At 40.4% G+C, this 22,651-nt stretch overlaps 1 protein-coding gene across 1 annotated transcript in view; it reads right to left on the reverse strand.

The window, feature by feature from the left end:
- LOC114654937 (polycomb group RING finger protein 3) overlaps positions 1-22,651 on the reverse strand; it is a 333,228-nt gene that overhangs the window by 145,152 nt on the left and 165,425 nt on the right. Inside the window, exon 3 of the mRNA XM_028805809.2 lies at positions 16,583-16,700. Coding sequence (XP_028661642.1) covers positions 16,583-16,700 — 118 coding nt within the window. The remainder of the gene's footprint in view (positions 1-16,582; positions 16,701-22,651) is intronic.

Below are 22,651 nucleotides of genomic sequence, written 5' to 3' on the forward strand. Positions count from 1 at the left end.
ATGCAAGGTACACTCCAACACGTGGTGAGAGGTAGACTGACTTGAACGGAGGCTGGCAAGTGAGTGAGGTGGGCCCCTCCCCTCGGCCCAGAGCATTTTTCTCGGACTTGTGCAAATAAATCAGTATCGCAAGTGAACTATGATATCTTAGCACAATGACTGAAGTCGCAAAATAAAATGGAATGTTCAAGCATATTACAGAAAATCCAGATCTAAATCCATCAAGTAGTTCTCTTAAAGTAGTTCTAAAAGCAGACAGACAGATTTTATATACAGTGGAACCTCGAGTCACGAACGTCTCGGACCACGTACAAATCGGGTTACGACCAAAAAGTTCGCCAAACTTTTACATCTGTTCACGACCACACACTTGGGTGACGAACAAGCCAGTTTCCCTTCTGGTTTGTACACGCAAATGATTTCCGCACGTGTTCAGTCTCTACCTGAGCATTCCCTGTGCAGCGAGACAGAGAGAGCCCAAGCAGAAGAAGTAAATATTACAGAAGAAGTAAGTAAACATTTAGTTTACTATTACACTGTACATTCTATGGTATAATAAACTATTTTTGTGGTTAAAAATCTTTAAAAATATATATATATATTTACATACAGCTCGTACGGTCCAGAACGGATTAATTGTATTTACATACAATCCTATGGGGGAAATTACTTTGGGTCACGACCAAATCTGGTTACGACCAGAGTTTTGGAACGAATTATGGTCATGACCCGAGGTTCCACTGTATATATATGGAAGAGAAGGTCTGTGATACAGTTTTCATATTTGCAGCTGGAAATCCACAAAGGGAGAAAATGAATCATGTATCATGAAGTAGCTTTTATTCCTGAGCGGTATACATAGGACAAACATCAAAAAGAATCTCAACACATACACAGGAACGCCGTCAGAAGAAAGGACTCACGATCACTGATCTATTCTGTGTGCAGATGGTGCAGACCTATAAATATCTGGGAGTGCAGCTGGATGATAAATTAGACTGGACTGCCAATACTGATGCGCTGTGCAAGAAAGGACAGAGCCGGTTATACTACCTTAGAAGGCTGGCATCCTTCAACATCTGCAATAAGATGCTGCAGATGTTCTATCAGACAGTTGTGGCGAGCGCCCTCTTCTACGCGGTGGTGTGCTGGGGAGGCAGTATTAAGAGGAAAGACGCCTCACGCCTGGACAAACTGGTGAGGAAGGCAAGCTCTATTGTTGGCATGGAGCTGGACAGTTTGACATCTGTGGCAGAATGAAGGGCGCTCAGCAGGCTCCTATCAATTATGGAGAATCCACTGCATCCACTAAACAGTACCATCTCCAGACAGAGGAGCAGCTTCAGCGACAGACTGCTGTCAATGTCCTGCTCCACTGACAGACTGAGGAGATCGTTCCTACCCCACACTATGCGACTCTTTAATTCCACCCGGGGGGGTAAACGTTAACATTTAACATTATACAAAGTTATTGTCTGTTTTTCACCTACATTATTATCATTCTTTAATTTAATATTATTTATTGTATCAGTATGCTGCTGCTGGAGAATGTGAATTTCCCATTGGGATTAATAAAGTATCTATCTATCTATCTATCTATTCGCATACTAAATCAACAGGACATACATTTAACTGGGACAATGTACAAGTAAGATTTAAGGCCAGTACCAAAAATGCCAGAGAGCTGATCGAATCTTGGCTATCAAATGAGAATGCCATCAACAGACATTTGGACATAAATCCAGCATATGCAAATTTAAGAAGAACATGTTTATAATAAATAAAACTTTACAACCAATAATCCCCCCCCCCCCCCACCGACCACGTAATTTGTGCTATATATTGCCTTTGATTCTTGTAAGACTAAGCATTATCCTCTGATGAAGGGCGCTGGTACTGGCTGAAAGCTCAGGAATAAAAACTACTTCATGATACGTGCTTCATTTTCTCCCTTTGTGGATCTCCAGCTGCATATACATATACTGTGTATAGATATATATATATATATATATATATATATATATATATATATATATATATATATATATATATGTCTGCGTGGGTTTCCTACGGGTACTCCAGTTTCCTCCCACAGTCCTAAGACGTGCAGGTTAGGTGCATTGGCGATTCTAAACTTGTCCCTAGTTTGTGCTTGGTGTGTGTGTGTGTGTGTGTGTGTGTGCGCACATCCTGCCCGGGGTTTGTTTCCTGCCTGTGTTGGCTGGGATTGGCTTCAGCAGACCCCTGTGACCCTGTAGTTAGGATATAGCGGGTTGGATAATGGATGGTTGGATATATACATTATATGTGTAGAGAGAGAGAGAAGGTGCTTGATAAGGGTTTCAAGATGATACACCTCTTGAAAATTCCATTCTTTGTGTGTTTATTCACAATGATTACCAAAGAGTCTAGTATTACAGATTATGTCCAATTCTTTGTTAAGATGGGGTGTGGCAAAACTGTTCTAATCTGTTTGCTCAAACCAACCATGTACACAGTAAAGTGACTGGGAAGAAAACACCAAAGAAAACTAAACCAGATCTTATACACAAGATGAGAGGAGGAGGCGGTGGCATTAAAAGGCAGCACATGAAAAAGGTAAAAAAAACAAGTTAGCTTAAATAATTGCATTACACAAGTACCAGTGCTGATGTGAAGCAGGCCTATTGCAAGACAAACCCTCACAGTCAAAAGACTGAAATCTGAGAAAAGCTTGTCTTTGGTCTGGCTGGCTAAGATGGTTCTTTCCCAATTTGTGTGCACAGGACAAGACACAGCTTTGGGAGCACCCCACAACTACAGCGCTAGCGTTATGAAACAGTGCTTGATATACACATTGAGATTGGATGTCGGATTACATCAGGGACTCCAGATTCCTCACTCATGCTTAGCAACTCCGAATTGGCCCAGTGTAAGTGAGCATAGTGTGCGTGACGGCATTCCAAAAGTGGTTTCTGCTTTGCCTCAATACCTACCCCATGAATGGACAAAGACATATACTGCATTTCCTTGTTAATGTACTGTATCTTAAAAAATTTAGTGTTGGGGTCATCACATGCTGTATATGAGGGGGTTCTTTTTATTTTTAACAGCAGCAGCAATATTTGGGCAGGAACCAAATCAGGAGTTTGCTAGAATCATGCCTGGTGGCCCTGTCTGTGTGTTTTGTGGAATACAAACGAACAGCCACTGATACTCTGACTATGACTGGCCACAGTATATTATTCATCATGCTTCCACTTTCAGTAATTTTCATTTCCAGACAGGCAGTAACTATGGTACTATTCAGAATTAGAATATGAAAGTTAATCATTTGGTATGAATAAAACATCTCCCTTAAAAGCAATTCAGCACAGAAAGAAAATCAACACCATACCAACAAAAGCCTGAAATGGAAAAGAGAGGCAGTGTCATCAGACTGGGGACTGGTGACTTGTTGAGTGGTTTGAGTGATAGCTACCTCCAAACCTCAACACTGTGGAATCGGCGATACACCTCCGATTCTCCTCACGATTTACATGATTCTAGTCTGCAGAAAAGGTGACGGATTTCAGAGGTTTAACAAAGAAACCTGGCAAACTGAAAATAATCAGGCCAATTTCTCTCCCTAGCTTGCGGATCTGTCTGTAAGAATCTTGAAATAACAAAGGTTGAAGGTGTTTCATCTTGTCAGTGATTTTTGAGCTGCAGATCTTTCAAAGAGCTGTTCCATTCTTTTCAGTGTAGTCTGCAGTAAAATGAAGATTTTGCAGAAATCAGAATCAGAGTATCTTTATTGTTAGGTGCAGTCCCTGCGGTATCAAGATATAAATAAATATAATTACAAAAGGATAAGAAAGGATAAGATAGAACACAAACATTCAACATAAGACCTTAATTGCACAGGAAACAGAATTGACAATCCCCAACACTGATCCCTCTAATACACTGACTTGTGCAGGTACGGAGTATATTAAAGTAATATAAATTAATGAAATGCAGTTTTTAAAACAATAATTGTGACATATTGTGAGAGTCATTAATCATAAGTCCTAGTCAAGTCTCAAGTTGCTAATAAGCAAGTCCAAGTCAAGATGTCTACTTGTTAAATATTGCTAAGCAAGTCCATTAGGACACAAGTCTAACTCAAATTAAGTCATGTGACTTGCGTCCATCTTCTCTGCATTTTACTATAAAGTCCTGCTTTGTCACAGAAACAAAGGTCAGCTTCACATCACCAAACAAAGCATCATGTATTTCCAATTTTCTGCACCTAAGGTGAACTTCTTTTCAAACCCATAACAGTCACACTTTACAGATATTTTTGTAATTTCCAAATCTGTCTTGCAAGTTCTGCAGAAAGTTACCTATGTTAATTTGTAAAAAAAAAAAAAACAAATTACTCAACCTGTAAAAGTGCAAAAAATTAAGTGAACCCAAAAATTACATGGCAACTTCCTACACCTAAAGAAACTGTCTCTCTGGTGGAGAGGTCTGTCTGTCTCTCTGACCCTGGAAGCTATGTTGTCTGGAGCAGAAGCTCCTGGTGGAGCCTTCCAAGGCAATGTGGTCCCAAGTGAGGGCTCAGACAAAGAGTGTACCCCGCCCAGCATGGAATTACTGGGGCCTCCTCCTGAAGCCAGGCCTGGGCGCAGGTAATCACCTGCAAGGTGGGCCTGGGCTCAGTCAGGCACAGCCCAAATTCACAATTACTGGGGCCTCCTCCTGGAGCCAGGCCTGGGCGCAGGTAATCACCTGCAAGGTGGGCCTGGGCTCAGTCAGGCACAGCCCAAATTCACAATTAATGGGGCCTCCTCCTGGAGCCAGGCCTGGGCGCAGGTAATCACCTGCAAGGTGGGCCTGGGCTCAGTCAGGCACAGCCCAAATTCACAATGTGAGACTCGCCTCCTGTGGTCCCACCACCTGCAGAAGGAATAGAGGCCAGGTGATGTGTGACCTGAACGGTCAAAAGGCAAAGGCCTTGATGGACTGGAAAGGGGTGTAAGGGCCTCGCTGCTATGACCGTTACCCCTGTAACCCAGTTTCAGATAAGCAGTGAAAAATAAATAAAAATAAAGAAACTGACCAAAAAAAAAAACAAGCTCCTTTTGGCTATTTACACAATTAACAAGTTTTGCACTAAACAGTAAGAAGATGACGTTCAGGTGAGTTTGCAGCTATTTCATACACTGTATGGCAATGTGGTTCTCCTATACACTGGCCATTCCTAATTTTTCCCAGTACTCCCATTATAAGCATCTTTTTTTTTTCTTTTTAATGTCAGATACTGCTTGATGTATCTTTGACTAGGTCTGATTGTCTGCAGGAGATGTCAAAAGGAATTGCATACTCCTGAGGTAACGTGCTGAGCTCAGAGTATGTCATAAGAAATGTGACCCCACAAGGTAACTAAGTATTAGGTTAGTCAGTCACGTGTCCACACCAATGAATAGTGCACTGTTGATGGAAGCAGGGGATGCTTTTCCACATTTGGTATCAAAAGATGCAATTACTTCTCTGTCTGCAAGAGTGGTTGACTCCATGGTGTATTGAAGTGGAAAAACTATGACACATAACATTTTACTTTACACAGATACTGTATTTGGATTATTAAAGGATTATTTAGATAGGATGCAGTTCTAAGTGAATAAACTTGTAAAGTTAAGATTAGTTTTGATAGTGTGCATTTAAACGAGTTTAGCAGGCAAGTGTCCTTTTGGACGAAAGAAAGCACTCATTAATATAATGTTTCTCAAGAAAGAGAGGGAGGATACCAAGATGCGTACAAATAAATTGAAGAATACAGGGAGATATGCAAATATAAATGCAAATACTAAATAAAGTGTTATTACTATTAGATTGTATACATTTAAGATCAGATAAACATACCAGCGTGTATATAATTATAAGAAGATGTGAAATACGGTAGGTGCTTGGGACCTTTCTGTTAAAATGTTATATTGAGCTAAAAGCAGTTGTACTGCCAAGTAGCAAGACCACTGGAAATGATCATTTTTTTGATTTTTGATAAAACAACATTTATTTATATAGCACATTTTCATACAAATGATGTAGCTCAAAGTGCTTTATAAGATGAGGAAAGAAAAGTTTATAAAAATATGAATATAAAAATAAGATTAGGCAATACTAAATAATAAAGAATAAAGTAAGGTGTGATGGCCGGGAGGACAGAAAAAAAAAAAAAAAAAACTCCAGAGGGCTAGAGAAAAAAAAAATAAAAATAAAAATCTGCAGGGGTTCCGAGGCCACGAGACCACCCAGCCACCCCGTTACTCTTGCCTAATTGGCCACCAAAGCACTGTACAAAAGCCCCAGCAAAGTTTGACCCCAGCAATTGTTAAGGTGCTTTAGAGATTTAGTGTAGAATCCTTTGTAGCCATCCTTTATTAAAGAGTCAGAAGTAAGTAATGTAGGGTTTACATGTAAGACAAAGTTAATAATTTAAGCAATTTAACTTGTGCACCAATTTAAAAAAATTACTTCTGAGGCTAAAACACATGGCAAATGATGTGCACTGTGTATTGTTTGTGCTGCACAGAGCAAGGCTATGGAGTAAGGAGAATGTTAATGATAAAGTGTAGCTGCAGACCTCAAGTCCTCCGCTCCATTGATGAACCAATCAAACTGAACACATCAGAAGACGTTTAGCAGCCTTTGCATTACACGTCAGTGATGTTTTGCAAAGCTCCCAGTCATTTTCTTCTTTCTCAATATTCCCATTTCAAAGGTGTACCTCGCACTTCATTCTCATCAAGCATATATTTAAGATTAGGCTAATGGGAGGGTTATCTTGCTCATCAATCATGACGACTATCAAGTAGGCGTGTTATGTACTAGGACAGTCACATTGCCGTGTAGTGCAGTAGGCTGCACCCAGACCCTTCTCAGAATTTCTTTGTAAATTTATATGAATATACAGTATATGCAATCTGTCTGGCTGGTTGGAGGTGCTCCTGAATCCTAGAAATCCTCTGGAGATATTTAGATAAACTCTTCTCAGGAAATGTTTGTTTGGAATGTTGGAAACAAAGAGGTGGAGGATTACACTGGTGGGTTTAGAAGTGTTCTCTTCATCAAAGCTTTGTGGGGAAATGACTGTGGTTCTATTTATACGCAACCATTAATGCAGGCTTTTCTCTTTCACATGTTTAATGAGAAAATTAGGAGTGTCTTCTCTGAATCTTTACATTCATAAGTTATCATAGTTGTGACATTAAAAAGGACAGGGCTTTCATGCTGTTCATGAACTGCAAGACCATCCAATCCAGAAAGCTAAAGATTATAAAACATTAGTAATACTAACACTTCTGGGTCTTGATGCAGAATGAGAATCAGAATTTACTTTATTGACCAGGTACACTGATGTGTACAAGGAATTTGATTTGATGGTACTGGCACAACATACAAAGATAACAAAGAATACAAAAGATAAAATATTAAGAAGATGAAATAGAAAACGATAAATATGATGCAGCATGCAGGGGCAATACAAAAAATAAAAGAGATTTAATAGGATTAAAATATCCAGGCAGTCTAGAGTGTAGGTGTACACAGAAACTGAGTAGAAGCTCAAAAGTGTTTAGTCAGAATAACTACACATGGGAAAACAAAACTGTATAGGTGATGTGTTTTTTTAGCTTTAACTGTACAAAGACCTTTGCCAGGTGTGAAATATTTGGAACAGGTGATGCCCTGGGTGGGTCAGATCAGCAATGATCTTTGCAGCCATCTTCCTTACGCCTGGACTCACACAGGACCTGAATGTTAAGTAAGTTACAGCCTTTGATCTTTTTCACAGACTTTGATGATACGTTGCAGATCGGCCCCTCAGCCTGAACAGAAGCAGCACCAAACCAGATAGTTAGTTAGAGAGGAGCTCAGAATGGACTCGATGATGGCTGTGTAGAAATGGACTGATATTGCTTGAAGGAGAGTAGCTACAGCAAAAAGAACATTCTCTGATGTGCTTCCTTAATAATGCATGTGATGTTATTGCCCCACTTAAGGTTTTATAACAGCACTGTGCTCTGCAGTTTAAATGACTGTCATCCCAACAGCTGATCTATTTATAGCAAGTGATAGGTGAGCAGGTGACTGTTTCCTGAAATCTATGATCATCTCCAGTTTTTTTTTTTTAATGTTAAGGTCTAAATTGTTATGGCTCTACCACAATGTCAGATTTTTCCACCTCTTGTCAGTATATGGTGTCACACATGTGCACAGGGGAGGCAGTTAAAGTGCTTGAATGAGGGTAATTCCATGCCAGACCAGGGGGTGGCAGAGTGTACTGACCCTTTTCTCTCTTTCCACTGCAGACCGATTACAGGAAGTTCCGCCTGGTTCTGAGGATGCTACCTCCATTTCTGGCCATGATGACATCACCTCCCGTCTTCTCCTTTTAAAAACTCCCATCTTTGCCTCATCAAGACAGTTCTGTTCAGGACTCAAATCTGCACTCAAATGCACACAATACTTAACTTTTGCAGCAGCCAGGAAACAATATACAGGTGGCAGACGCAACTCTTTTTGTGATTCACTTGTCTCTTCTTTGACAATGGACTCGTCATTGTTTGAAATGAGACCTATTAGTGTGATGTCACCTACCAATTTAAGACATTTGACAGATGAATTGCCAAAGGTCCAGTCATTTGTATACAGTAATCCCTCACTACTTCGCGGTTCACTTTTCGCGGATTCACGACTTCGCAGGTTTTTAAATACAAGTGATTGCCCGCCTATCGCAGAAGTTATGTTCCAGACCCATCAGCAACAGGAGAAAATCCGCGATATAGAAAGACCATATAAATAAACATTTTTATAGTTTAAGCCTTAAAATACTCATCCCACATGCTTTAAACACATGTAAACTTATAAAACACACTTTGTTAACACATATGATATGTGGATGTCGGGCTAAGGATATGAGTAACATCTCACTATTATAAAACATTTTAACTTCACGCAAGACAAGACAGTGAGACAGGAAAATAGGTGATGTACAGGTTTTTAAATTACTGACACGCAGAGCGACAAGCAGCACAAAGCCAGCACAAAGTCCACTTCTCCTTAGCGTTCATTCAGCTCCCCACCCCCTTGACAATGCGAAGTGGCAGGAGCGTACTGCGCTTCCGGGGAGGGGGGGTTTGAGCGAACAGTGCGTTCAGCCCTCACACCCCCCCACTCCTCCTCCTCCTTCCGGAACGTGCAGAGCGACAAGCAGGCATTTTGGCAGAAGCAGCACAAAGTCCATTTCTGCTCAGCGTGAGTTCAGCTGCCCCCCTTCACAAAGCGAGTGCAGACACATCGACGTCTGATCGCTGCGTGCAGTGTTGGTCTGCGGTGTTTAAGAATGCAGAAAGTGTTTAAGAGCATAGGAAGTGTTTATAAGAGTGTGGGAAAGGTTAACAAGAGAGTGACAAAGGTTTATAAGAGTGTGGGAAGGGTTTATAAAGCCTTAAAATATGTATAAATAATAAAATAAATATAGGTCGCTACTTCGCGGATTTTCACCTATTGCGGGGGGCTCTGGAACGTAACCCCTGCGATAGGTGAGGGATGACTGTAAAGTGAGAAGAGTAGTGGGGAAAGGACACATCGACGCGGTGCACCAATACTGATGGTTAATGGGTCAGCCATGTGTGTGCTGAACTGCACATAGTGTTTCCTATTTGTAAAAAAAAAAAAAAAAAAACTGTCATCCAATGGCAGATTGGACTGGGTAAGTTGAACTGGCTGAGATTCTTAACTAAGAGTTCTGGGCTTATTGTACAGAAAGCAGAGCTAAAGTCCACAAACAAGACCCTCACATGTGCCCCTGCCTTATCAACGTGTCCTGTATATAAACGTCTATGCGTGGAAGTGTGTACGTGTCTGTCCGGCCTGGAAGTGAGAGGTGGAGCCCTTACCCTGACTCCACCTCTCACTTCCAGAGGAAACACAAGCAAGGCCTCCGAAGAGAGAGTAACTCGCTTAGCCGCTAATACAGAAGTGTGGCGAGCACATCGACAAAACGGTATCCCTTTTACTTTTCCTCCCACCGCTAATACACAGGCGAGGCAAGCAAGTCAGCAAAACGAAACCTCCTAGAAGAGAGAGATGCCCAGAGTAGTTCCTTTCATTTCTACATTTCAGTTTTTTTCCTGACAATTTCAATAGTTTCTAGGACCCCAGGCTTTTTACAGCACAGGCTTACACAGCTAGTTGGGAAATAAAGCTCAGACCTAAATTCTCTGCATCATCCACAGACTGGTTGGCTCTGTAGGAAAACTGAAATGGGTCCAGCAAGTCTTTAGTAGCATTCTTGAGATAATTCAGAATAAGGCGTTCAAATGTCTTCATTACCACAGGGGTAAAAGCTACTTTGCTAATCAATATTTTCCAACTAACAATTGCAGTCAGACATCTTTGTCAGACATAACACTTCTATAAGAATTCTAAACCTGTATAATTCAATTATCAGATTATAGAATGTCCTAGGCCTATCCCTGCAGGATTGGTGTAAGGCCAGAAACAACTCTAGGAAAGATGCCACTTCACATGTACAAATATATACGAGTAGTAATATAACGTAAGCTTGTATTTTACATTTGCCAGTTTTTTTTTGTTTTACTTATTTTCTCCAGTTGTGGAGGACTTTATATTTGTTGGTCTGAACAGTGTTTTTCATCAAATGCCTCTGACACTAAGTATTACAACTCTAAAATATGGCATTTGGTTTTGGCTGAATTTAAAATATTAAGTATGGGATGCTCACATTTACTCTTGGCAGAAGAGTTCATAAATTTTAGAAGAGTCACAGAAAGAATGGAATTAGATAATCAAAATGCATAGTCAGTATTTAAAATTACACTTTTCATTCTCAAATCTCTGCAAGAAGACAGGACGTAAATATGCATTCATCACCTAGCCTTGCATGCCAATTTGTCTGCAGCAAGAAGCGTGTAAAGTGGTCTGCTGAAAAAACAGGAAAAGGGAATTATTATTCATTATAAGGAAAATAAGATGTATCATTATCACAACATTCTCTACAAAGCCCAGCATTCACTACAAAGTTTCCTTTACGAAAGCTTGACACAGGCTGAGACATCACCAACAATAACATTGAATAAATGAATCTGTCTTTAAAACGTGGCATTGTAAATTTAAAAAAATATAGAAAAATGGAAGCAATGACACATGTTAAACCACAAACAGCTACAACTCCAAAGGCTTAGGTTTCTGGCAATAACTCTCGCAAATGCTACTGCAGAAAGTGGAAAAGAACAGGCCTTTCGGAATACTTATAGTCATGTGTAACATTAAGTACTAAACCCGATAGGAGCAGTTGACTTTTTTAAAATATTTGAACTGTCAAACATTAAATTTTCATGTAAACAGTGCATACAGATATGGTGAAATACTTGAACAAATGACACATAAAATGGACATTGTGTATTCATTCCCATAATCTAAATTAACAAAAAATGCATATTTATCATATGGAAAATTTAAGTACACCCCTAAATTTCTCTCTACTTCAAATCCATAAAATTAGAATCACAAGTTCCAGATTGATTAGAGCCTTCTTGATGAGAACGTAAGTGAAACCTGTCCTATTTAAAAGTACAGATATCGAGGGTCTGGTGTTCTTTTTCCTATTGGCGTGTGTGGTGTCATTAAGCCAAGATTTAGAAAGCTCCCAAAGGCTATCAGAAAGAAGGTTGTGGGTGCCTATGAGTCTGGCAAGGGATTTAAAAAGCAAAAAGCAAATTATTTAATATTGATCATTCCAATGTAAGGAAAATTATCTGCAAGTGGTGTAGATTTCAAATGACTGTTAATTTGTCCTGAACTGACTGATCCAGCAAATTCAGCCCAAAATGTGGCCGTCTGATACTTAAAAAAAAAAAAAAGTCTCAAGAAGCACAAAATTTCATTGTGAGGTCTGCTGGTAAGTCTTGCAGAAGATGTCAATGTCATTGCATCTACGATCAGAAAGATATTTTGCACAAAATTGACCTGCATGTGAGGTATGATGGGAAAAAGCGAAAGCTGTCCAAAAATGTCTATTAGAGAAGGACAACAGTTTGCTTTTGAACTCCTAGGCAAAGACCAAGCCTTGTGGAATAACATGCTTTGGGCACATGAATCAAAGACTGAGTTGTTTGGCTGCAAACAACAGCAGTAGACATGTTTGGCACAGAAGAAGCAGCTTATGCCAACTATGAAGCATGGCGGTGGAAGTGTTAGGTTTGAGGCTGCTTTGTAGCCTTAGGGACTGGGCATCTTGCATTCATAGAGTCAACTATGGATACTGCATCATATTAAAGTGCGTCTAAAAATGTGAGGCCATCTTTCCAAAAGCTGAAGGCGAACAGGAAACGGACATCTTGCCATGATGACAACCCAAAGCACACCCACAAATCCACCAAAAAGGACTCAAAAAGAAAAATTGGATTTCAAAGCCCTGCTATGTATGTCAGTGGGATTTGAAACAGGCAGTACAGGCTAGAAAAACCAAACATCTCACAACTGAATGAATTTTGTTTGGGGGGCCACCAAAAATTTCACAGTGTCAATGTCAGAGACTGCCAAGCAGTTATGCAAATCACCAAGAAGAAATAATTTCCACTAAAGGCTCTATTGTAGGCATGGAGCTGGACAGTTTGACATCTGTGGCAGAGCGACGGACGCTGAGCAGACTCCTGTCAATCATGGAGAATCCACTGCATCCACTGAGCAGTATCATCTCCAGACAGAGAAGCAGCTTCAGCGACAGACTGCTGTCACCGTCCTGCTCCACTGACAGACTGAGGAGATCGTTCCTCCCCCACACTATGTGACTCTTCAATTCCACCCAGGGGGGTAAACGTTAACATTATACAAAGTTATTGTCTGTTTTACCTACATTTTTTATCACTCTTTAATTTAATATTGTTCTTTATCAGTATGCTGCTGGTGGAGTATGTGAATTTCCCCTTGGGATTAATAAAGTATCTATCTATCTATCTATCTATCTAAAGGGGACAATACCAGCTTTTGGGGCCAAGGGTGTACTTACTTTTCCCCAATATATACTATTACATCTATTGATATTTTTATTGAAAGAATGATGAAAAAAGCAAAATTTCCTAGTGTTGCTAATTCACATATATCACTTTTATCTGTAGGTGTGGTTTGCATGAAGATCTACTGTTTGCCTGTTCAAATATGCTGAAAAAGTCAACAATTTCCATGGGGTGTACTTACTTTTTCACATGACTGTATGTCTACAATGCTTATTCTGCTGCAAGGTGCAAAATTGCGTTTACTGGAGATTTTCCATTCACCTCAATATTCAATATGTAGTTCAGCTGTCCACTGTTTGAACGTACTGATTGTGTATTTCTTATAGGTAGAGTACTGTGCAAAAGTTACAATCCTGTAAAAGTGAAGATGCTTTCAAAATTAATGAAACTCAAAAGTGTCTAAACATCAAAAAACGTACTATAAAGAGAAGTAAACCTAAACCAAAATTAATATTTGGTGTGACCGCTCTTTGCCTCTAACATAGCATTGATTCTCTTACGCACATCTTTGCCTGGCAGTTTGTTTCAAGCATCTTGGAGAATTTGCTCCAGTTCTTCTGCAGACTCTGGTGGTCTCTCTTGTTTACATCTCTCCAGGTTATCCCACACAACCCTGATGATGCTACGATCAAATGCATAGCTAAATTATCTCAGATAACTTTTTAGAAAGCTGTCTGAATTTCTCAAAATGATTCTGGGCTCTGTGGGGGCAGTAACATCTGCTGCAGAGCTCCTTGTTCTGTTGGCTTAAGATATTTCTTCACGACTACGGCTGGGGGTTTGGGTTCATTGTCCTGCTACCGAATGACACCTTCTTAATGGTACTGCATGATGAATGGGAGTCTGGTTATACTTTCCAACACTATTTGCAGAAATACAACCCAAATCTGTAGGGAAAGTCCACCATGATGCACTACTGACTGCAGACACTCATTCATGTAGGACTCCCCAACTCATCTGCAGACAAACTGTCTCCTGCTTGAGACACATTTTTAAAATTTTGACTCATTGGCTTAGAACAGGCTTTGTGTTTTTGTGTGGTGGAGTCTCTAGGCTTTGGTACCACTTCTTAGGAATTACTTTTTGGCAGTAATGTCTGAAAAGACTTCTCTGGAGACAGAGGAATATACAGGTATCTGGGCTCCAGTGACTTCTATGAATTCAGAGCTAATAACACAGCTTTCATCAATCCAACAACCCAGTGTTTCAATATTTATTAAAGATACAGAACTGATGTAGGAGAAATTTAAGGCAGAGGTGCACTTATCTGTAGCCTTATACATGATAATAAATTATTTTAACCTTATTTTACCTATGCGGTATTCAACATCCAGAAGTCAGCACACAACAAAATTGGCAGTGTTAAATTAACACTTTAAGGATGTACATGGTTCCACTCGTTCCATACAGTATAAACATTCTTAAGTGTTACTTGTCACGTGTGTGCGCTCAGGGCACATATTAACAGCTCTGGTGACTGTAATTACCCGCCACTCCAGAAGTTGGCGCTGTGTTCTTATTAGGAAATCCATTCCCGGGATGTTTCCCATTCCCGGGAATGAAACTGCTGGAATTCCTGGCTAAACGGAAACAGCCAAGCTCGCATATATAGCGTGTAAAAGTGTAAAAATTGATCAAGAAATAATAGTTATAGTTGAAAATAATTAAGTGGCACGGTTTTTTGGCCCACTGTGTAGTGTGTTGCTCATTAATTCAGTCAACAACAGACCAGCAGCAGTCAGTCTCCCGGCTCCCACTAAGACTGAGCACAGTGGACTGGGAGGTGTCTGCACTCTGCAGCTCACGAATGCCGTGTCGGGGCACAGTTCATTGACGTCTGTGCTGTTGACGGCTATGAACAGCAACTTGAAATTGCAATGCGTCAGTCTGTTGCATCCGCATTATTTGTGCCAAGAAACTTGCCATCACAGAATGATGACAAGAAACTGGATGCATCAGTAAAAGCTGAAATGGCAGTGTTTCAGAGCAACGGCAACCGCAGGCATTGTTTAGAACAAGTGTATCAGTATCTGATGACTGTGCCGCCTACTTCAGTGGAGGCAGAGCGTGCTTTCTCAACAGCTGGCATACTCTGTATGAAGGTGCACTCTCGCCTGGACGGCCGCACGCTCAACACATTGTGCTTTCTATGCTCTTATTACCGTAACTAACTAGATACATGTACTTATATGACAGCATGAACTGCTTGTAGTTAAGATTAGTCTTTTATTGGTGTCAACATATTGCAGCAGTTTTATTAAAAATAAGTGTCACTCATTCTAAAACCGTTCACATGTGAGATACCTGTGCCCGAGAATGACATGCGGGATTCCTGAATTCCCAGGAATGGATCCCTAGTTCTAATGCCTGTTCTCTTCCTCCCTGTGCAAACTGGAAGATTGACAGCTGCAACATCTCTGATGTCACTTCTGGTGTCCGTCGCCTGGACCCAGCTCTTCCTGCCAGAAGGACATATAAAAGCAAGTTTGGCCCTTTTGAAATCAGTTCACTGTGGAACTCCCATCTGAAAAGATGGTCTTTGCAATTACTGCTTGTTTCTTTTGTTTTTCGGTTATACAAGGTCACTGTGTGGTTCCCCAACTCTTTATCGTGATCTGTCTAATCTCTTACACTCTTTAAGGGTTAACCTAACATTGGCAATTTAGCAGTTCAGGGATTGTGTTATTCATCTCTACTGATAATGCATTTGCATCTTTTCAACTGTTACACACCAAGTTTAATCCTCCAATGACACACTTTTTCTTCTATGTACAAATTAAAACTTTGTCAAAAGTATAAGTACCCAACTTCCCTCTTCTCTAACATATATCAAAGTCTGTCCCTGGGTGATACTGACTACTTTAGATGAAGGCTTAAACAGCTCCTGGAAAGCAAGTGCAAATGAATGATTCTTTCTTTGCATTTTCTGAAAATGTTCTTTCTAGTTTTCTTGTTTTGCCTACAGACATAAGGCAATGATTTAAACAAAAAAAAAAAAACAGAGTAAGGAAAAGTATGACGAAATGTTTTTTTTTCTCCTTTGAGATGACTCAGCTGGTATCATGTATGAACGTGAGTGACCACAAGAGATGAGTGCACATTAAAACAGCAGCACCACGAGGATTAACACAGCAATGAAAGTCAGTAGCTAAATGATCCTAGATAATTACTGTACTTCGAAAGCTGTCTGCATTTTTCAGCTGGAAACTTGTCAATGGTAAATTTTGCACAAACATTAGGAAGCTTTTCTTTACACAGAGAACCACAGAGACACATGGAATAAGTGACCGAGTAGTGTGGTAGACAGGAGGACTTTAGGAACTTTCAAAACTTAACTTGATGTTATTTTAGAAGAATTACATGAGTTGGACTTGCAAGTGTTGTTGGGCTGAATAGCCTGTTCTAGTCTACACTGTTCTAATGGTCGACATGCTCCCAACCTCCTCCTCTTCCTCTAGGGTTCTCAGAACGATTCTCCCAGGACAGACAGATCACAATGGAGCAAGAGCAAAAAATGTAAAACATCTTGTACTTACAAGTGTGTAAACATTCTGTTACAGTTGTGGCATCAATCAAATAACCTTCACACAGTCGACAGGTGATGTGGGCATTTATGTCCCACAGCTTGATCTTCCTGGTCAGCATGTCAGAGTTCTGAAAGGAAAACAAGGGCAAGCAGAATAATAATTAATGCACTTAATATGGCATGGCATTTGTAGACACTAAAATAAGCTGTGAATATTTCTCAGTTACCATGAGGAAAGGCTGCTTCCTCTTGGTATCTCAAACTGCCAATATAGGAAACTTCTTGTAGATGCCGCCACAAATGGGTGCAATTTCTCGTAAGCATTGTCAAAGCACATAAACGAAATGCCAAGAAACAGAAAATATTTTGCCATTATAAAAAATGTATAACAACCACACAGAGCATAAAACTAGTGAAACTGATTTGAAACCACAGGGAAAGAAATACGCTGCTTCCGTTAAAAACACCCACTTTGTGGTTGAGAGGTAATGTTTTTCAGGCATTTGCTTAAGTAAAACAGTGTCTGAAGAAGATTACAATTAAAGGGTGCCAGGGGGAAACCTGCAAATGAAATGATGGAACAGAGTGTGGACTAGTTTTTTAGGGGTTGGGAGTCTAAATACACTGTCACCTAAAGTGCAAGTTGTTCTTCTTATGACTCTTTGTGCCCTGTGGTACATAAGGCAGAAATATGATGACGGCAAGCACATTTGTGAAGAGCTGGTCATTATGCTTCTGTCCAATTCATACTCAGTAAGTGAAGGTCTTTGTTAATGTTTTGCGCCCTGGTCATCCTTTGTCTTCCTGGTCAGTGTTTTCCAGGAAGGACCCACTGCATTTGGGTATTCTGCTGTTGTCCACAAGTATTAGATGGCCGAACCAAGCCAGGCATCTTTTCTGTAGTTTGAACCCTAAAGTGTAAACTAACATGCTATAACTGAAAAAATGTGGAAACAGATTTAACTGGAATAGTTCTACAGTTAATTAATTGACAGATAATACTGGGCTCCATTCATGTTAATTAGTTTCAGACTACTTTATTTTCCTGTCTGTCTAAACAAATCCACATCTTTATCAATTACTAATTACACAATGAGTACACAAAGTTTGGATTTGCATTTTTCCTGAGAACTTTGTCACAGTGCTCTGCACCGCCATTCACTTAGGAGTGCTATGCAAAATAAACTAATCTGAACTGAACGTCATTTCGTACAACACAGTTCAGAATACAGACAAATGAACACATTGAATGAGTGAGTGCAGATTATTCTCTGCCGTACCAACACTGCACCAGTGCGGTATTTAGTGTGTTAAGCCTAATCAGCAGAAAAAGAGCAAGAACCTTGACAGAGAAAAACTTTTCAGACAGGAACAATGAGAAAAAATGTGATTAAATTCCTTAGTTTTTATGATGAAAGGACCATAACACTTGCCTGCTTCCGGCTCCATTTTTAAGTGCTTAACTGCTTTAAGATGGAAGAAAAATTGTTGCTGGAGTATAATGTGTGATATGCAATCAGATAAGCTAACTGAACCCAAATTCTTAAAACAAAGCATTTAAGTAGGAGTACCAAAAACTAGAGACGCTTGAATGCCACATAAGACGTTTATCTGTAAACTGAGCTCAAGACAAAGCCATGACCTCCACCACCAACATACTTCCTTTTTACACTACAAGTTATACTACTGGTCAAAAGGTTCAGTTTTAGTATACTTCAGCTTTATCACTTTTTATGAAAATACACACAGTTTAATGTCAATGCTTCATGAAATCAAACCATAGAAACAAATGAACAATGGCAAATTAAAAAAAAAAAAAAAAAGCCAAGGAATCATTAAGGGGCGGCACGGTGGCGCAGTGGGTAGCGCTGCTGCCTCGCAGTTGGGAGATCTGGGGACCTGGGTTCGCTTCCCGGGTCCGCCCTGCGTGGAGTTTGCATGTTCTCTCCGTGTCTGCGTGGGTTTCCTCCGGGCGCTCCGGTTTCCTCCCACAGTCCAAAGACATGCAGGTTAGGTGGATTGACGATTCTAAATTGGCCCTAGTGTGTGCTTGGTGTGTGGGTATGTTTGTGTGTGTCCTGCGGTGGGTTGGCACCCTGCCCAGGATTGGTTCCTGCCTTGTGCCCTGTGTTGGCTGGGATTGGCTCCAGCAGACCCCCGTGACCCTGTGTTCGGATTCAGCGGGTTGGAAAATGGATGGATGGATGGAGGAATCATTAAGTGTACAAAATTTGACACAAATTTTTGATTCATCAAAGTAGCCTGCACCTTTTGCTGATATAACAGCTAAACTGTGGCAACTCTTTTGATTCAGAATGCCAGTCACTCTGTGCAGGTCACCAGCCATCACACTACCTCCTCCATGTTAGACAGTTGGTGTCACACACTGAGGACCCATCCTGTCACCAACTCGACACGGTCCAAACACCCTGCGTGATGAACCAAACATTTCAAATTTGGATTCATTGGACCACAAGACTTTTTTCCAGTCTGCAGTAGTCCACAGCTGGTATTTCAAGGTCCGATTTTGTTCTTTAAGGAATGGCTTTCTCACTGCCACTCACCCTATCAGACCTGCAGCACAAAGTCTCCCCTTCACTGTGAGGTGCCTGTGATCACGCAAGCTGGTGACCCTCAGAAACCTGTCTTCTGATTGGATTGTGACTTTGGCTCTGCCAGATCTCTTCCTATCAGAGATTCTACCAGTTTCCAGTTACCTTTGGATTGTGTAGGACACCACTGGACTCACTGACACTTTGATTTTTTTTTTTTTTTTGTTTTTGCAATTTCTCTGAATGGAAGGCCTGCACTTCTAACAGTAATAATGTTCTGTCTCATTCCATTTGTTAATTGCCATTTTCTTGCCATTATATCTGGAATTTACAACTTTCTACAACGTGATATTGTCCAAGTAATACTTCAGAGGGTGTAGTGACACAATCTGTTCCAACTCTGCTTTAAGACACACAAAAGGTTGGGACACCTGTGCAAATTGTTTGCTTCAACTTACAAGGCTTAATTTACGTTGATTGCTGCAGAACATCTGTAGGTTGTAACCTGTTAGTTGTTCCCTGAAGTGTCCTTTTTTCAGTTTTTGCTAACCTAAACTTTAAACTTAAACATTTTCAACATTTTAGGTCATTGTGATTAAATCTGAAGAAAAACTGAGGTGTCCTAAAACTTTTGACCAGTAGTGTACATGGCAAAGGGCTGGTCTCCATCAACCAACGCAGAGCAGCCAAGCAAGCGTCCACAAAAAAAAAAAAAAAAGCACACATAAAGGACAATTAGATTCAATTAGATAAACTTATTAATCCCATGGGGAAATTCTGATGCACAAAGCAGCAGAAACATCAACAACAAGGATACAGGCTCACAGGCCAGATGATGCAGCCAGCTAATCAATCAATAAGTACATAAATAAATAAAAATGAACTTAACGTGTACATCGGGTGGAAGCATTGAACTGCCTGATAGCAGCAGGCAGAAAAGATCCCCAAATGTGCTTCTTAGTACACCCTGGTGGAAAGAGCCTGAGACTAAAGGTGCTCCAAAACAGCGCATCCTGGAGGGGATAGAAGAACTTTTTCATGATGGCATCTAATTTTGCCACCAACCTCTTTTTCACAACAACTTCCGGTGTGTCCAGGGTTCACCCTGTTGATGGAGCAGGCTTTCCTGATAATTTTATGCAGGTATTGTGCTTCTGTGTCTTCCCCAGGAGACTGCAGTACAGAACACCACACTGGCTACTATGGACTGGCAGAACATTTCAAAAGACGCGAGTCTCCTCAGGATGTCCAGTCTTCTCTGACCCTTCTAGTCCAGCGCCACTGTATTGACAGACCAGTCCAGTCCAGACAGCTTTTCATGTGAACCCCGGGTACTTGCAGCTTTGCACCTCTTCCACGTCCACCCTGTGAATGGTGACTGGTCTCAGAGGCTCCTTAGCATGCCACCAATCCACCACCAGCTCTTTTGCTTTGCTGATACTCAGTTGCTGGTTGCTATCCACAAGATGAACCTTCCTGTATGACGACTTGTCTCTATTATTAAAGCAGCCTATGATGAACAAGTCGTCTGAAAATTTGAGTAGATGTCAAGTGCTGGTATTGTGCTCAAAGTCTGCTGTGTAGTGGGTAAACAGGAAGGGAGGCAGGACAGTTCCCTGAGGTGCTCCAGTATTACACACCACCATTTTACAGATACTAACTACCGGCCTGAACATGCAAACCATCAATGCGGAGAAAGATGTGAACAGCATGCCCTGGAGATCACATTTTGGAGAAATTAATCATTGTCATTATTTAGTGGCAACTAATCTACCAATGAGAGGAATCACTTGTAACATGAAGGTAAATTCATTCAATACATCAAATACAAAATGACCTAACAAAAAAGTAAGGCACAGAGAAGCCGAGCTAGTTTAAAATAATAATGCAGGTTTATATTTTCAAAAAGTAAAAGAAAAACAATTTTTTAACCAACCTAATGACGTTGATGATTAAAAACAAACAATATGTGGTAAAAGAAATACTCCCTGTGGTAACCAGACACTCAAACCTAAACTGAAAGAAAAGTCAGAGCAACTGATAAAGATTCCCACTACATGCTCATTAGTAATCCATGCTAAAGTTAAACAAGTCTGTCTATTTGTAGGCCTGTTGTCTTATGAGAACTGTAATTCGAAAGTACAGACACCTTCTAAGCCGTTGTCCATAAATATTATACCACCTTGTGGTTTCCCTTGACCAAGAAACCACAAATTCTTTCTAAAACGACCAGCCATAAAGTGATTTTCAAGCTGAAAATGCGAGTCAGAAAACTAACTAAAGTACACAATGATTTAGGACCAAATTCATTTATCCAAGCATACATTTTCAAACTCCTTTAAAAATATTCAGGGCTGCGGGAGGCCAATGCATATCCCAGCAGCACTGAGTGTAAGGCAGGATCCATCCATACCCACCTCACATTACACTGCCACGGAATACTGCATACGTAATTTTTTTTTCTGTCCTCCCTGGCCATCAGACCTTACTTTTATTCTATGTAAATGAGTATTGCCTAATTTTGTTTTTTATATTTTGTCATTTTTCTCTTTCTTCATCCTATAAAGCACTTTGAGCTACATCATTTGTATGCAAATGTGCAACATAAATAAATGTTGTTGTTGTAAATGACCACATAATACATGAGGAGCAGAAACACCCAGATTTCCTAACTGCTTTCAATAATGCAAGATTGTACATATTAATATTAACAAAAATAAAAGCTCACAATTCCAGATCTCACTTAATCCAATTAGGGATGCACCATTATGCAGATTCTGGGTCAGTATCGATTATCAATCTTCCCTGTTTTGTATCTGCAGAGTCTGATTTAAGTACAGTGGAACCTCAGTTTGCGACCATAATTTGCTCCGGAGGCACTCGTATATCAAAGTGAATTTCCACATAAGAAATAATGGAACCTCAGATTCGTTCCACAACCCAAAACTATTCATATAAAAATGATTAATACAAAATATAAAGTAAAAATACATAAAACAAATTAACCTGCACTTTACCTTTGAAAAGAATAATGGGTGGTGTGAGTGAGTTTCTAAACTCTTGTGGGATTCCAACGAACAGGACGACACGCGGAGGAGCATCCCAAAGCAATCGCAGTCTCCCAGCGCTGTAGCAGTTCGCCGTAAAAGCGAATCCGAAAACTTTGCCGACATGCTATAAACGCCTGCCGTCGATGAGTGATACAAGGAACAAGGAACATTCTAAATGTGCAGGGCACAGTACTACTTGGCCACGACCCTGCCTGACTGCTGTGTCTGTGTATAGGAGATGGCAGATCCCGCTACAATAAATAACCCTGCTGTTGCTGTTTCAAGCTGAATAAAGCTGGTGTTGCCAAAGTACGGAGACTCAGCTTCGTGTTTTGGGGTGCAAGACGGGGACCCGCACGTCACAGCATACACATACACATACACACACACACAGTCACAATGCTGTAGTAAACAGTATATGCTCATACGAATGTTGACTATATGAGTGAGGCATGCCGACTGACGATTGCCCACAAT

This window comes from Erpetoichthys calabaricus, chromosome 7 (genome assembly GCF_900747795.2).
Source record: "Erpetoichthys calabaricus chromosome 7, fErpCal1.3, whole genome shotgun sequence".
Classification (NCBI taxonomy): domain Eukaryota; kingdom Metazoa; phylum Chordata; class Cladistia; order Polypteriformes; family Polypteridae; genus Erpetoichthys; species Erpetoichthys calabaricus.